Source organism: Ictalurus punctatus, chromosome 3 (genome assembly GCF_001660625.3).
Source record: "Ictalurus punctatus breed USDA103 chromosome 3, Coco_2.0, whole genome shotgun sequence".
Classification (NCBI taxonomy): domain Eukaryota; kingdom Metazoa; phylum Chordata; class Actinopteri; order Siluriformes; family Ictaluridae; genus Ictalurus; species Ictalurus punctatus.
The window spans coordinates 7,998,056-8,011,537 of record NC_030418.2 but is presented as its reverse complement, the minus strand read 5'-3'; the positions used below and the strand labels follow the sequence as shown (position 1 = coordinate 8,011,537).

The window sequence follows — 13,482 nt, the reverse complement described above, 5'->3', positions numbered from 1 at the left end:
AATTCTGTCTCAAAACTATTTTAGTATTAATAAAAACAACGTATCCAAAGACCAACTGTAGCAATGAATCATGTTTAAAAAGACAAAATTGCAAATAATTAGACTCAATCTATCCACTAAGTCAGACAGAACCCTTAAAAAAACAACAACAACGAAGTACCAAGAAATAATCATTTGGACTCCAAACCAGTTAATACATATAATCTTAGGAAAAGTGGTTCTTGGGTTCTTAGTTTACATACAGCATAACCTTTCTAGGTTAGAGCAGTCCTTCATTCTTACTAAGGCAATATGTCACGTGCACACATCACAGTATAATGAATCATACTAATCATGCCATAAAAAACGTCATTCTGTGCAAAGCAAAGCCTTAAATTCAGCACCGAACCAGTGACCAGCACATCAGTCTGGTGGGACTTCTCTGATGACGTAGCAGCTCAGATCTGATTTGATTGTGTTTCTCATCTCATGAAAAACATTTCAGGCATATAAAACGAGGCGAGGTGGGTGAGGCCATTCAAAGAGACACCAGTCGCGGAGGAAAGAGACGCCAGTAGTCTTTTACTGCTAACTTCTCTGAGATTGGAAATCACCTGTTTCAGCACCACGGTCAGCGCTCCAAGAGGGGCCACACGCTCATCCAAAACAACCTGAGCACATGTGAGGACTGTATTTCTTATTCCTATTCTTATTGTCAGCTTGAATTTATATCTTTAACTAGATGTTTAAATCCTTTACATTACTTTCCACTGATCTGCCATGTAGAATTCTTTATTTTATTCAATTTGTTTCCTTTGAACCTTGACTATTTTTAAATGTGTTCCAAATGCACAGTCTGACATTCACTGGATTTTTACTAATGCTGCATGTTGCTTCTAGCGAAATGCATGTTTTAATCTACCCTATAACAAGTATTTATACTGTCTATGTTTTTCAGTAATATATGTGTGGCGGCTTTAAGAACTTTTTTCCCCCCTCAACTTTACCCAGAGATTCCGTGCCTAAATAATGTCCTTTAACATTTGAATCTGTTCCTTTATATTCTGCATTTTACGCATGCATCTGCATCTCAGGGATTATCTAACTGCTGGAGGGGAAGAATTAAAATGTGCTGCGTCTGTGCAGGTTCAAGGCGATGTTACATAGGAGCGCCTCTCAGCTGCTATTCCTCGTAGCGATCTGCGGCGTCTTTTACACGCGGACTCTCAGTTTGCCGCTCGCCACTACACGGTAAGAGAACGTCTCGCCTACAATAAAAGGGGGGGGGGGGTCTTATTGCCTTTATATATATAAAGTCACACACACACACACACACACACACACACACACACACACACACACATATATATATATATATATATATATATATATATATATATATATATATATATATATATATATATGTATGTATGTGTATGTATATATATATATATATATATATATATATATATATGTGTGTGTGTGTGTGTGTGTGTGTGTGTGTGTGTGTGTGTGTGTGTGTGACTTTTGCTATTTCTTTTTTAACTTTCTTTTTTAGCAGCATGTGTACGGTCTAGTAATGCCTAATTAGTAACCCATAACTAATCATTATGAGCTTGTCCAAATTTTGTGCGACACATATAATGTCGTCAAAATGCCTGTCTAAATGTGTACGGTTCCAAAAAGAAAAAAAGAAAAAAAAAAACGAATCACGTTGTAATTTCGTGTCCAGAGACTCTTTCATAACCTCCTGTATCTTCTATGTATACTCTGTCGTCTTTTTAAATGTATTTGTGTTGATATATTAACCCATAACGCATAGCCTATAATAATAATAATAATAAGAAGAAGAAGAACAACAACAACAACAATGATGATGGTGATAATAATAATAACAATAATAATAATAATAATAATAATAATAACAACAACAACAACAACAACAACAACAACAATGATGATGGTGATAATAATGATAATAATAATAATAATAACAATGATGATGGTGATAATAATGATAATAATAATAATAATAATAATAATAATAATAATAATAATAATAATAATCTGATGTCTCAGCACTGTGGAGATTTTTCTGGGAGCAGAATTAACTAATTAATAATTTGTTAACATGTTTCCCTCTTATGTGCAGAGCCACTCGACACGCAGACGGTCTGTTTACCAGTGGTTACAGCAAACTGCTGGGCCAACTGTCAGCCAGACGCTACCTGGAGTCTCTGATCGGAAAACGTGTCAGGTATACGCACTAAGACCAACTTCCAATCCGCTTCAATATTTCAGAATAGTAGACTGCTTAGCCATAGGTGTAGTGGTCCTGTGTGTGTGTGTGTGTGTGTGTGTGTGTGTGTGTGTGTGTGTGTGTGTGTGTGTGTGTGTGTGTGTGTGTGTGTGTGTGTGGTGAGTAGAAGATTAATCAATAAATGCATTGAAAGAAGTCATGGACTGGCATAATACAATCAGAGAACAAGAATTTGGACCCAAAGACCACAAGTGCAGCATCAACTAGATCCCAGTAGTATTGTATTATGTTGGAGCAATGCGTGATTATGTAATATAGTCTGATCTGAATGGATTTTGTAAATCAGAATAATTATTCTAAGAACTATTGCTGTTGCTTCACTGTTGGTTGTGGAGAAAAGGGAACTTAAGATGCTGGGTGGGATTGGGACATTGGATAATCTTTATTTCCACAATTCAATAGAAAAAAAACTTTGAAGAGTCACTATTTGTTGAGGAAAATGAGTGACATCATTCGACTGGTTAACAGAACTGTAATCCAATTCAGTGGATCTCAAAGGGCTCAGGGAAATTTCGTTACAGTCATCACAACCTAACATTCCCAAAGTTTATTACATTTATTGTTGAGTTGTTATAGTTATGCAGTCATTTGACTTGAAAAGGATGGGTTTAATCCAAACCTTCATGTCGCAAAACAAGCAAATGGCAAACTGGGCCAAATATGTTGTCAGTGGAAAGTTCCGGAACAAAAAAAACAAAAACAAAAAAAAGCTCTTTTGCGCCAATAAATAACTAAAATATTATTATTATGTTCCCTGGGGAGGGGGGATTTTCCAGGTTGTAAAAAAGTTTGAAAACCCCTTATCTAGTTAATTGGAGCAGAAAAGTAATAGAAACACACATTTCAACTATTGTCAGTTCAAAAGAGGATAAGCTCTTTTTAAATAAAAGAGAGAGAGAGAGAGAGAGAGAGAGAGAGAGAGAGAGAGAGAGAGAGAGAGACTTATTTGCTGCCAGAAATATTCAAACGGAACACATCTTATTTAACATTATGGGAATATTCAGATAACTGACTCCGTTACACATTCACAGCATTAATTTTAACATTGTGGACGTTGTGTATCTGAACGTAAAGGAAGCCTGAGTAAGTTTAGGACAACTGCAGACAAAACTGCTCATTGTAACCTGTGCAGCAAAATAAGCTCTTTTTTAAATCTTATTTTAGTAAACAAAGCAAATCTTACTACTCTCTAGAGAGTTTAACTGGACTGAGTATGTTCATTTTACTACAACCCAGTGTCTCACTCCATTTCAGTGACGATCTGCTGGAAGGACAGATGCCAGTGAAGCGTCATTCTGATGCGATATTCACAGATAACTACAGTCGCTTCCGCAAGCAAATGGCCGTGAAAAAGTACCTGAACTCTGTCTTAACAGGAAAGCGGAGGTAAGCTGATCGATGATCAAGCTCTTGTGACTACCTATGATGTTATAGCCTATATGACTATATCAGTATTGTTGAGTGGGATGGTTTCACATATTATACCTTCACCGTATTAAATGATTATGCTGTGCCGGATGATTTCACTTATACTTTATAAATGTCTTTAGCCTAGAAGACTCTGCTAGTGAGCAAGAGGATTCCACTGGAGGACAAACCTCCTACCGGGAGAGCTATGATGATATAACTGTAGATGAGCTTCTCAATCATATACCAATGGTAAGTCACTGACAGCTTAAAAAGAAAATAATCTACGTCTCCATTCATTTATGGTAGCTCAGCTCCATTTGTTGTTCACATAAACCAAAAATGGGGAAGCTCAGCCTCCTTGCTCCCTCCAGTTTAACCCTTGTTTATACTTGTATTTTCTGTGTTTTCTAGCCAGTATTCTAAACCATGATTATCCTTTACTTTTTTATTATTATTACTAAGCATGGCTGTGCCTCTGGTAAATAAGAACGCTAAAGAGTTCAGATAATTGCTGAAGAATCATGTGTTTGTGTGTGCATGTGTCAGTCATCAGTCATGCTCCAATTCCTCCCGTCTCTCTGTTTTTTTCACTGTCTGTTTCCTTGCTGTTGATTTTCTTCGTATACGGGGATTTGTGTAATCATCGTGTACATTCAATTATGAATGCTTGATTCTTTTTCACTTTTCTCTTCCCTTTCTTTCTGTCCCCCCCCCCCCCCCCCCCATTTAGCCACTCTGAAGACCACTTGATAAGAAAACATGATTATCAGTGACTGTAATACACATTCCATATACAGAGTATAGTAAAGGATAGCAGCATTTAATTTTGAAACAATGTTTCTCAACATAACAAATACGTAATATGTGGTTAGCTATAAAGTAAACGTTTACACTGTATATAATAAATACACTAAGAGTTGTTGAAGGTGAAGGGGTGTGTGTGTGTGTGTGTGTGTGTGTGTGTGTGTGTGTGTGTGTGTGTGTGTGTGTGTGTGTGTGTGTGTGTATGTAGTGAGTTTTGGCCCAGAAACACATTCCTTCTATGTTCTCTGTAAGTAGTACATTAATTAATAAATGCATTGAAAGGAGTCATGGACTGGCATAGTACAATCAGAGAACAAGAATTTGGACCCGAAGACCACAAACGGAGCATCAACTAGATCCCAAGAGTATTGTATTAGGTTGGAGCACTGAGTGATTATGTAATATGGCCTGATCTCAATGGATTTTGTAAATCAGAATAATTTTATAAGAATCTATTGATGTTGCTTCTCTGTTGGTTCTCAAAAAAAAAGGGAGCTCAAGGGGCTGGGTGGGGATTGGGGTGTTGGAGAATCTTTATTTTTGCCATTCAATGATAATAAAACTTTGAAGAGCCATTGAAATATCAGCTGTGCGTATTGTCGGTCAGTTTGGTTACAACCCACTAGCTTTTTTTTAGTGCATTATTTCAGATGCGAAATAACCCAACTACCTACCAACTACCACTACTGCATCAGTCATAAACCATGCCAATGTATCACATCTATCATCAACCAACGTTGAGACTGGTTTTAGTCGGGTGTATGTTTAAGTGTAACGGATAAATACACATCCTTTGCACTTGAAAGCATACACACACACTCAAAAATAAATACACAACCTGTTATGAATTAAAGACAAAAAAACAGTGGCTCTGTTTTGCATTTTGCTGGCATTGTTTTGGATCCACTTGTAGAGTAACTGCAAATCAATACAAAGTTATTCAGACTTATCACCTTATGAGGAAACATTTCTATCCTGATGGGAGTGGTTTGAACCTAGCTAACAGTGCCCCCATCCACAGGGCATGAGGTTCACTGAATATTTGATATCTATGAAAATGAGTCACCAGATTTCAGTGCAATTGAATACCTACAGTATGGGAGATTTTAGACCAGTGTGTTCGACAGAGCTCTCTACATTTTAGACCAGTGTGTTTCACAGAGCTCATCAAAACACCAACTGAAAGAATATCCTAAGGAAGAATGGTGTTCATCCCTCCAGTACAGGTCCAGAGACTTATAGACGCAATGCCAAAATACATCGAAGCAGTTCTGGCAGCTTGTGAAAGTCAAATATCTTACTAAGACATGATAAAAATTACAAGCAAAGTTAATTGAATTCAGTTCAATTAAATTAAGATGGCATGGTGGTATTGTTGCCACCTCACCGCACCACAGTTCTGTGTGCAATCCTGTGCTGTGTGGAGATTCTTATGTGTTCTTATGCAGTAATAGCTCACTGGTTAAGACATTGGACTGCTGACTGGAAGGTTGTGAGTTCAAATCCAAGCAGCCTTGCCTTTAACCCTCAACTGCTCAATTGTATAAATGAGAAAAAACCCCAATTCCAACAAAGTTGGAATGCTGTGTAAATTGTAAATAAAAACAGAATACAATGATTTGCAAATCTCATAAACCCATATGTTATTCACAATAGAACATAGAAAACAATCTCAATATCAAATGTTTAAACTGAGGAAATGTACCATTTTAAGAAAAAAATAAGGGAATTTTGAATTTGATGGTCGCAACGCGTCTAAAAAGATTTGGGCAACAAAAGGCTGGAAAAGTAAGTGTTTCTAAAAAGAAATAGCTGGAGGTTAATTGGCAACAGGTCAGTAACATGATTGGGTATAAAAAGAGGATCTTAGAGAGGCAGTCTTTCAGAAGTAAAAATGGGCAGAGGTTCACCAATCTGCGAAAAACTGTATCTACAAATAGTGGAACAATTTCAGAAGAATGTTCCTCAATGTAAAATTGTGAAGACTATGAATATCTCATCATCTACAGTACATCATATCAAAAGATTTTGAGAATCTGAAGAACTCTCTGTGCGCAAGGGACAAGGGTGAAAATCAACATTGCATGCCTCTGATCTTCAGGCCCTCAGGCAACACTGCATTAAAAACAGACATGATTCTGTAATGGAAATCACTGCATGGGCTCAGAAACACCTCCAGAACTCACTGTCTATGAACACAGTTCTCCGTGCCATCCACAAATGCTGGTTAAAGATCTATCACGCAAAGAAGAAGCCATATGTGAACATGATCCAGAAACGCCGCCGTCTTCTCTGTGCCAAAGCTCATTTAAAATGGACTGAGGCAAAGTGGAAAACTGTTCTGTGGTCAGACGAATCGAAATTTAACATTCTTTTTGGAAACCATGGACGCCACATCCTTTAAACTAAAGAGGACTAAAGAGGAGAGGGAACATCTGGCTTTTTATCAGCACTCAGTTCAAAAGCCTGTGTCTCTGATGGTATGTGGGTGCATTAGTGCCTATGAAATGGGCAGCGAGCACATCTGGAAAGGCATCATCAATGCTGAAAGGTATATACGGTTTTAGAGCAACATATGCAACATATCCAGATTAAAATTGCCTGTAGGTGTGAATGTGTGTGCGTGTGTGCTGCCCTATGGTGGACTGGCATCCCAACCAGGGAGGGGCATGCAGGTGTATCCCTGCAATGCACTCAGTGGTTCCAGGATACGCTCCAGATCTACCATGACCCCGACCAGGATTTTCAGTTATTCAAGATGATTGAATGAATAAAATAAATTTCAGCTTCTTATTCCTTCCTAAATCATTCTCATTGTTATAGCTAAACCGTTCTATAATGGCTTGATACCTAGAGATAGAGGAATGTGTTAATATGACATGACTGGTGAGTCAGTTTGTTTACTAGTGTCATGTGTAGCCTTGCAAAACTGAATCATAAATGTCAGAGGCTGCAGAATGCCTGGGCAAACATTCACATAGAATATTAAAAACATGCAAAACTCTAAAATTAGAAATCATGTCTGAATATCTGTCATGTTGAATTAATGCTCATTTTATCGTTGACCGGAAAAGTAACTTTAATACCTTCTGCTGTTAGACACAGATATGCAGTACTGTGCAAAAGTCTTAGGCGCCCTATTCATTTTGTTATAGATATTTATATTATGAATTTGGTAACACTTTACAATAACAGTACATGAATAATCATGCACTAATACTTGAATTAATACTTACTTAAATATGAACTAATGATGAGTTAAAGCATTGGTGATTAGTACATGCCTTAACTCATCATAGTTCAAATTTAAGTAAGTATTAATTCAGGCATTAGTACATGATTATTCGTGTATACAAAAACATTTTAAATTTCCAAACGAATACTTTTCCAGAAAATAATGTTACAGAAAAATGTTTGTATATATCATTAAAGAACGTAGCATATTATGTAATAGACTACTTTTCAGACAATAAACCATAATAAAGGCTGCTGGGTTTTGCATGCAAAAAAAGAAGCTAGCGTGACAGTGAAAGTCTCCAGAAGAACTGCGGAAGATTCTCTAAGATGCTCAGTGAAACTTACCAGATAATTTCCTTATAAAACTGCACAAACTGTACTATTTCTGGAAAAAATACAGTGACAGATTTTATAAAGATCTATGATCAAATCATAGTCAGAGTAAGGCTTTTTTCTATGATCTGGGCTGATCTGTTCAGAGAGATATTCCATTTAGGTACCAGAATATCCCAGTTTAGTTATGAGTCAAATCTGATACATGTGTTTGACGTAACCAATGCCTGCTTTTCAATATTAGTAGATTAGTAAATGTTAGAAATCTCCAGGAAGATGGCTTGGCTTGGGCTTTCAGGGATGAAAGAGTACTGAGAAATTATATTTAAGTGAAAGTTTACTCAATTAAAAGTGGAAAATATCCAAACAAAAGTGAAAGTTAAAAAAAAAAACAAGTTGATACTTTTAAATGTACTTAAGTATATTCAAAAGTGAATGTTTTAACTGAGGAAATTAAGTTAATGTCATGTTTGCATATAAAAAGTAACTTTCATTACTTATCTAAAATTGTTACAAGATGATATTCAATTTAAAGCAACTATATTGCTTTGCCTGAAAACATCAATCAGCTGCTGTAAGTTTGTTTGTCATATGCATGACACGTTGTTTACTAGTGAATGAATCAGAAGTAAAAAAAAAAGAACTATGGAAATAACTCATATTTATCATTAGCTAGAATTTGAATTGTTGCCTAGCCAATTACATTAGCTACCGGAATTGATGCTACACTGAAAAAAATTGCAAATACGATTTATCCCCCAAAAATTGAGGCAGAAATTTGCATCCACTTCATTTTGGATCTGTTTTACCTCATATTTTATTGAGTGAGGTAACATTTAATCTATTTTAATAAGTAATATCTGCAGTGCACATGTGGTAAAGCCTACCTAATTTTTTTGTTGTTGTTCATCAGTACATTTACATATTGCAAAGCTACATTTAAAGTTTAAATAATGTGCATTACAAATTATCAAAATTTAATTACACACACAGTTTGCCTTGCACCTCCAGGGTTGGGGGTTAAAATCCCAATCCTGTGCTTCGGAGGTTTCCTCCGGGTACTCCGTTTTCCTCCCCCAATCCAAAGACATGCATTGTAGGCTGATTGGTAACTTTAAACGGTCTGTAGTGTGTTAACGTGTGTGTGATTGTGCCATGCGATGGGTTGGCTCCCTACCTCATGCCCCAGGTTTCCTCGGTTAGGCTCCAGGCTCCCCGTGACCCTGTAGGACAGAAAATGAATGGAAAATGCACCATAATGTTTCAGTCACTGTGTTGCTATTAAACTGAAAACATATTCTGAAACTGAACACTTTTTCTAAAATTAGACCATCTTATGCTTATTGAGCTCATAAAGGTTTAATGCTAACTTCGCTCTAACCGATGCCTAACTGATCCGAATTCAAAATGGCGGGCGGCAGAAACAGGCTAACTTACACGATATGCACATCGTTGCCATACCTACATTTATAAGATAATGAGGCACTTAGCTACATTTATTTGCAACCACAAAATACTTATCAGTGCTTCCTCTACTGTTATTAATATATATATCAAACATACTGTGTCAGTTTTTACACAGGAATGCCTGTATTATTACTAATATTGCTAGTGACATTAGGAGCTTAAGCACCAGTAGCTTACTCGCTAGCTTTGACTATGTTGACTCATAAATAAAATTTATGTTAGCTCAATATTTTACAATGACTAATTATCATTAAAAGTTTTACTTGTTATAAAGTGATAGGAGTGAAATTGCCTGGGTTGTCTTATTTATTTTCTAAGCAGGTACTTAGGATTATATCTGACACATCTCATCCCCTTCATGAGGAATTCCAGACTTTGCCTTCAGGGTCTTTGTCCCTCTAGCTAAAACAAACAGATTTTAATTTTCTTTTGTACCATGTGCTCTCTCTTTGCTTAACTCAAATAGATAAAGGTAGTTATTTAGGTTGTTGGGATGGTTTTAGTGATCCTTTATTTGAATATTTATTACATGTTTAATGTATAATTAGTCTATTTGTATTTGTTTTTGTATGTGGTGTATTCCATTGCTGCAAATCAAACTGCCCCCAAGGGGGACAATAAAATATTAAGTGAAGTATTCTTTAAAGCAAGAACACATGAATAGAAATGGAGTGCTTACATTTACATTTACATTTACAACCAAAGCGACTATCTAGTCTCTATAAAAAATTGAGAGAAAAAAACACATCCTCTTACTGGTTCACTTGACTGAGAGTACTAGCAGTCCACAAACTCCACTGGGGAAGTTAGGACAGTATGAAAAACACTACACAGAGTGTTTTTAAAAAAACAAATAACAAAGGGAGCATAGTTCGTTGCAGCATATGATAAGTGCTTTAACATAGGTGGGTGCTGCTCCATGTTTGGCTTTGTAGGCAAGCATCAATGTTTTAAACCTGATTTAGGCAGCTACCAGAAGTCAGTGGCGGGAGCATAGAAATGGGGTGGTTGAAAACAAGTCGTGCAGCTGCATTCTGGATTAGTTGCAGTGGTCAGATAGAATGTAGAGTCAGACCTGGCAGGACCTAGTTGAAGTGGTCCAGTCTGGAAATGACAAGGGACTGAACAAGCACCTGAGTGGCCTCTGTGGATGTGTGGAATGGCCAGATTCTCCTAATGTTGTAGAGGAGAAACCAGCAAAACCAAGTCAGTTTAGCTATGTGAGGTGAGAAGGAACGCTGGTTGTCCAAAGGTTGTGTGAAGTGACAGATGGTGAGATCTAAGAGTTGTCCAGGGAGATCAGAAAAGCTTGGCAAAGGCATGCATCTCCAGGATTTGCAGCTCAGTTTTGCTGGGTTTAATTTCAGCTGATTAACTGCCATTCATGACAAGATGTCTGCCAAATAAGCTGAGATCCGTGCAGAAGCATGAGTGTCTGAGGGAGGAAAGGAGAGGATGATTAAGTGTCATCAGCCTAGCAGTTATAAAAAATGATGCAAGGATATGATGTCACCAAGAGAGTGTGTATAGTGGAAGAACAGAAGAGTACTCAGCACTGTGCCTTGTGGGACACCATTGGAGAGTCTGCATGGGGCAGATGTGGATAGCCATCTTATATGATCGTCGTCACAGGTAAGAAGCAACTCATTGATATGCTGTGTCCAAGATGAATTCCAAGACCTTGTCACAGGTCGAGGAGGAAGTAGACTGAATTTGGCTGCTCTAGCAGCATGAACCGTCTCAGTAATGGCTACAAGGGTAGTGTATAGAGACCATTCATAAACATACACATCTAGGGGCAGTTGATCTTAGCCAAGCAACCTTCTGTCATGTTTTTGGGAGGTGGGAGGAACCAAAGAACTCACACAGGCATGAGGAGAACACACACAGAAACTCCACACAGACAGCAAACACAAGTACAAGATCAAACCTGGATCCCTAAAGTTGTGAGGCCACCCTTAGCTATTTCTTTCAAACGTAAAAATTGTGATTCTTAAACACGAAGTTCAACTATTCTGAAAGCATGCACTCTTCCCTGTAAATGCCAAATGCTTCACCTTTGGCCTAATTTACATCAAATCTGTATTTTTAACCCTAACTGCAAATCTTATAGTATAAAACAAAGAAAATTCATATTCAAATATGTTTATCAGCTTCCAAGCTTCATAGAATTGAGAGCTTGGGATGCCTACTAAGACAGTCATGTCCTCTTGTGCTCACCACATATGTTGTGAGATGATACTTCATCTGAATTGTCAATGCATCCAAAATATCCTAGGTTGTAAAAGCCATTAGCTATACACTACACTATTTTTCAAGTATGACAGCAGGTCAGACGGACCCAAGATCAATCCAATGTGTAAAATAGTGTGGTGTAGTTCAGATGCTAGTTGATTTTGCCCAGCTGTATAGACACAGGCAGCTCATTAGTGCTCAATACTGCCAGGCTAAATGGACCAGGGGAATGCTGCCCTTAAAAATAGACAGGCCTCTGTCCACTACACTGACCAGACCCTCTGCTCTGGTAATTGCTGCTGTACCACTTAAAACGATTCCCCATAGAAATGGACAGCCAGAAACCACTATTTTGTGGATGGAAAGACAGGCTTTTAGGAACTTTTATATCATTTAGGTTTCTGCTTTTTCGTTCCATCCATTTTCTAACCGGTATTTTCCATTTTCTGGCCAAAAATTCCTCTGTAAGGAATGCCATGTTTACAAAATTGTTTGTAAATTTGTCACACTATGATGTAGGCATACAATCTCTTTAGAAAAGTTTCACGTAACTGGTGAAAAAACATAGGATACCAGCATAAATAAAAGAATTGAAAAAAAAATAAGCGAGGATTTTATCTTCAGTAAGCTACGGTATACGGCCAAATGTTTGTGGACACCTGACCTTCACACCCATATATGGGTCTTCCCTAAACTGTTACCACAAATTTGGAAGCACACAATTGTATAGGATGTTTTTGTATGCCATGGCATTACTATTTCCTTTCACTGGAACTGTCATGAATTGCTGGAGGGAGCACTGGACTTCAGTTCAGACACTCAGGGGAACTTTGGGACACTTAAAGACCCCTGGTCTGGGTATCCAGGACCCCCTCCCGAACTTATCACGCACTTCGGGAGCTGCACGTCAAGGGGGGTGCGGTGGGTTTTTATGTTTTGTCCTCTTCTTTATTAAACTTTAAATCTGCACGTGCATCTGTCTCCGCCTCTCCAAAACCGTAACAGGAAATTAGAAGCCCAAACATGTTCCAGCATGACAATACCCCTGTGCATAAAGCAAGCTCCATGAAGACATGGTTTGAAAAGTTGGAGCGGAAGAACTCAAGTGGCCTGCACAAAGCCCTGACCTCAACCCCATGATCACCTTTGGGATGAACTGGAATGCTGACGGCACCCCAGACCCCCTCAACCAACATCAGTGCCTGACCTCACTAATGCTCTTGTAGCTGAATGAGCACAAATCCCCACAGCCACTGTCGTGGAAATTAGACAACACTCGCAGGCTCGTCCTCGGAAGGTAAAAAGGTTTATTACAGAAAGATGGTTAATATAGGATAGAATAAAGCAGGATAGAATAATGAGAGCGCTCTGAAGCGCTTGTACTAAACCACTACTATATATATGAAACGCAGAGCATGACATAATTCTGTGTACCGATAAGAAGCAGTTTGAGGCAGTTCAAACAGGCTTTGTTTTAGGATCTTCTAAGATGTGCAGATGAACCTTGAACAGATGAATATGTTCGTGTCTCTGTAAGCAGACAAACATTCTGTACTGATCTCAGTGACATGACATGGACTTCTTAGGGATCATCCTCTGATGAACATGAACAACAGCAAACTTATTACAAAGTAAAAATTAATAATTTCTCTCACACCACGCTCCAAAATCTAATGGAAAGCCTTCCCAGAAGAATG

At 37.9% G+C, this 13,482-nt stretch overlaps 1 protein-coding gene across 1 annotated transcript; it reads left to right on the top strand.

The window, feature by feature from the left end:
* Positions 1-219: 219 nt before the first annotated feature.
* Positions 220-5,148, top strand: vip (vasoactive intestinal peptide). The gene is made up of 6 exons (XM_053679992.1): positions 220-660; positions 1,126-1,230; positions 2,132-2,236; positions 3,554-3,685; positions 3,850-3,958; positions 4,440-5,148. Coding segments are annotated over exons 1-6 (462 nt in total). The 5' UTR covers positions 220-658; the 3' UTR covers positions 4,449-5,148.
* Positions 5,149-13,482: the final 8,334 nt, after the last annotated feature.